We start from the raw sequence: 4,251 nt of genomic DNA, 5'->3' as shown, positions 1-4,251 counted from the left end.
TTAGTTCAGTGCAGTTTTTGGTAGTGCAGTGCAGTTTGGTTTATTTTGCCCAGCCCTAGCTACTATTAGCTAGGATAAAGCATTAAATAATTAAATTCTGACTGTTACATTCATCCCAAGCCAATATCTATGTTCGTTTTTAGAAAGGCATTCTCCCTCTCAATATTAAAAGTAGTTATTGATTTTCGTAACTGAAGCAGAGAAATAAATATTATGAAATTCAAAGAAAGACGTTATTATAATTATGTACCTGTTACTCGTCTTTGAGCCACCTTTGGCACTTTACTATGTTCAATGCAATCATTAAAAGTATATTGTCTATTAGTCTGTTCAAGAACCTCATATATGCAATTCTCCATGGTTGCCAAAGAAGTAATGAACCTAATAAGCCCCAAAAGCCTGTGAAGAATCCTATCCCCAAGCTCATGTATAGTGTTCCATAGAAAACTGACTTATCATCTTCATCATCGACTTCTTCTCCTTTAGACTTTGTCACTGCCTCATCTCCCGGACAACTTTCTTCAAGCGGTTTCCCACAAAGATCAACATTTCCTTCAAAACTAGAGGCATTAAAAGTTTGCAACTGTCTTCCCCATGGAATTCTTCCACTGAGATGGTTGTTTGATAAGTCTAACATGGCAAGACGATCAATATTGGAAAGAGTAGGAGGAATTTTTCCAGACAAATGATTTCTTGATAGGTCAAGGGAATCTAGTGACCTTAAATTCCCAATCTCCGAAGGGATTTTTCCACTCAAATTGTTTCTTGATAAATTCAAAGAAACTAACCCGAGCATGTACGTAATCTCTTTTGGTATTTCACCTGTTAAATTGTTACACGAGAGATCAATGCTCTGAAGAATCAATTCGGGACGTGTGAAGCTGCGTTCCACACCTTTCCACATCCATGTTACGTGAAGCGCATAAGAACCACCAATGTAAACACTATAATTTTCATAATAAGTAGTATTGTACCAATGAATACGACCCTCAGTTTCAGTTCTGTTGATGCTTTCTTCAGACAATACTTTAAACTTGTTTAAGCAAGTTGGAATCCCTTCTGAAAATTTATTCTGGGAAAGATCCAACAATTGAATACGCTTCAAATAACATATATGAAGGGGAAGACTTCCAGAGAACTGATTCCCTCGCATGATCAAGATTATCAATTGTTGCATGCTTTCTCCGACCCATGATGGTATTGGACCAGACAACATATTCTCACTCACATCCAGCATAATTAAATTGTTACAATTCTTCAAAGAAGAAGGCAATTCACCCATTAAACTATTGTTTCGTAAAACCAAAGCTTCCAATTTCACAAGGGTTCCCATGGAGATAGGAATCTTCCCAGACAATTGATTGTTGCTTAAATCAAGAAACAATAATCGGTGTACATATTTCCAACAGTCTGGGAGTTGTCCCTTTATTTGATTATCTGATAAATCTAAAGTGGCCAAGTTTGTAGCTGTGACGTTTCCACATAAGACTGAAAATAAATCTGAAAATTTATTTGCAGAAAGTAACAAGTCTGAAGCTTGTAGCAAAAATAATGGAACTTTTCCCTCAAATCTATTTGAATTTAAATTTATATATGGTCTGAAAGAAAGCTTCGATGTCATATTAGGAATTGAACCAATGAGATTATTGTGAGACATATTCAAAGTGTACAGAGTTCGCAACTTGGTCCAAAACGAGTCTGGTACGAAATCATTCAGCCCATTATCAGATATATCCAATAGGAATAAGGAATTTTGGGACCTGAGCCAAGCAGGAAACCTCGGACCTAGTTTGCAAGATGCAAGACGCAAGTAACTTAATTGAAAAGGAGGAATCCAACCAGAGACAAATTTTAGAGACAATGAATTGTGTGACAAGTCTAAGTAATTCAATTTAGAAAAATTAGAAAGATGAGATTCAGTGACATCACCCTCCAAAGAATTCCCCTCCAACGATAAAATCTCCAACTCAGATAACATTTTGATGCTATTAGGTATCTTGCCACTAATTTGGTTATAAGATAAGTTCAACTCGCGAATGATGTGTATGTTGCACCGTGATGAATTTTGAATAAAGCTTGGAAATTTGCCATTCAACTTGTTTACTGAGAGGTCTAAGCTCTGTAATCTGCACATGATCCCAAAGAAAGACTGAGCTTTGCCTTGGAGTTTGTTATTGGAGAGCGAAAGATATTCAAGAAAGTTCATCGCTCTTCCAAATTCATCTGGAATGGGACCTTCCAAGAAATTATAATCAAGGTAAAGGGTGCGGAGATTGGTAGTGAAGTTAGAAAGCCAGTGAAATACAAAGCATGTTTTTAATAAGTTATCTGATAGATCAAGGTAGAGAAGAGAAGACAAAGAATTCATGGTAGAAGCCGAAGAAACAAGGAAACTGCTATCTATAATACTGCAGTTTACAACATGAAGCTCTTGCAATTTGGAGCTGATGTTAAAATTCCCTAAGAACATTGATGACATTAGATTATTATAAGAGAGGTCGAGGATCTTAAGAGTTGGGAAATTTTGACACAGAGAAGGTGATAGAGCTACATTATTGTGAGGAAGATAAAGCTCTTGAAGATGAAGGCTAAAGTTACACAAGAGTCGAAGTGTGGATGATGTCAAGATGTTAGAAGATAGATCTAGGATGTTAAGAGAACTGGAAAAGTTAGGAGAATGAGAAAGGAACAAAGATTGAATATCATTATCTAAAAGATCACAATTTATTAGCCTCAACTCTGTTAAGTTTGGAATGAACTTACTAATACTTGGTAGCCAGTGGTGAGAGGAACTAAGACTATGCAATGAACTCAGCTCAAGAGTTGTTAAGGAATGGAGAGTAGAGAGCCAGTGGGCATCCTTAGCTTTTATATCGAAATTGCCAACTAGTCGAAGAGTATGCAAGAACGGGAGATTCCCTACGCGAAAAGGGAATGCACCAGAAAGTGAAATTGAAGCATAGTTTGGCATTGGCCTTCTGTGTGGAGGAGTATTACTTCCAAGGCTGAGATATTGTAGCTTTTTGAGATTCCGAATTTGACATGGGATTTTTCCGGAAAGATAAAATAATCCAAGATTGAGATAATGTAAGTGATTGAGATTCCCTATCTGAATAGGAATTTCTCCCCAAAGATAATTATCCTGAAGATCCAGATAGCGTAGTTGTGAGAGATTTCCTAGTGTTGAAGGAATCCTCCCCTCAAAATAAGAATGGGAGAGATCGAGAAATCTTAAGTTGGTGAAGGAGCCTATGAACTCTGGGATGTAATTCAGTACAAAATAATTATGGCTGAGATCCAGATGTTGAATATATGGCAAGTGAATGAATGAAGTGACATTAACTGAACCTCTCAAATACGGTGTATTATTGTAGTAGTTTCCATGAAGGTCAAGCAGATATACATGACCAGTTTGATGGTTACAGAGAATGCGTTTCCATTTGCAGCAATCTGTATTATCGGTCCAAGTGGAGAGCATGCCAAAGTCATCTACGAGGCCTTGTTTGAAACTCAGGAGTGCTTGCCTCTCTGTTTCTATGCACTCTGCTTCACCAGTTTCACTTGAGTTGTTGAATGCCACAGTAATTCCTGGGGTAAGCAACCAAAGCAGGAGAAGGATACAAAATGTTTTGAGAAAAGAAGCACTCATTATAGTTCTCTGATACCAAATAATCTTACGAAAGAACAGAGTAAACATGAGAGAAACTATGATTCGGTTCTTTTCTTTCACAGGTGATGTTTAGAAAGCTCCACGGCTTCGTTTATATTCATATCGTAAAACCAAAATAATAATAATAATAGTACTAATAAAACACAAATATGAGAAATAATTGCTATTTTAGCATACAATATAGTCTGCTTCTGAGCTTTCTTTTAAAATACTTTAACGTAGTTTGTTTATATTAAATTAGAACTAGATTATGATCATTGCATACAATAAATATTTATTTTTATGTAATAAAAATTTGCAATAAACAAATATTTTCATTATCCATTTCCAACTAACTATATAATTTTCATATAAAACTATTTTAAATAGTTTTCATTTTTATAAATATTAAAATTAAATTTAGGAATAAAAGAATGTAAATTAAAAGAGATGGTGATTAGTTAAAGAGACCAAATATTGAGAGACAATAAAAGTAGTAGTTTGAAAAGTAAGGCTTTTTGCGTGTTTCTAAGATTTAATGTGCATAATGAAGAAGAGAAAAGTATTAAGAATATAAATTGCGTATCGTAAATATAAAAAAA

At 35.2% G+C, this 4,251-nt stretch overlaps 1 protein-coding gene across 1 annotated transcript; it reads right to left on the bottom strand.

Moving 5' to 3' along the window:
- Nucleotides 1-211: 211 nt before the first annotated feature.
- LOC114181709 (receptor-like protein EIX2) lies at nt 212-3,718 on the bottom strand. The gene has a single exon (XM_085672240.1). The coding sequence runs from the start codon at nt 3,695-3,697 to the stop codon at nt 254-256; it is 3,444 nt and encodes a 1,147-aa protein (XP_085528366.1). The 5' UTR covers nt 3,698-3,718; the 3' UTR covers nt 212-253.
- Between the last annotated feature and the right edge of the window lie 533 nt (nt 3,719-4,251).

The sequence above is a fragment of the Vigna unguiculata genome, chromosome 4, assembly GCF_037176805.1.
Source record: "Vigna unguiculata cultivar grain cowpea cultivar isolate G323 ecotype 2 chromosome 4, ASM3717680v1, whole genome shotgun sequence".
NCBI classification, from domain to species: Eukaryota; Viridiplantae; Streptophyta; class Magnoliopsida; order Fabales; family Fabaceae; genus Vigna; species Vigna unguiculata.
Note: the sequence above shows the minus strand (reverse complement) of the source record. Positions and strands in the feature narration are given on the sequence as shown.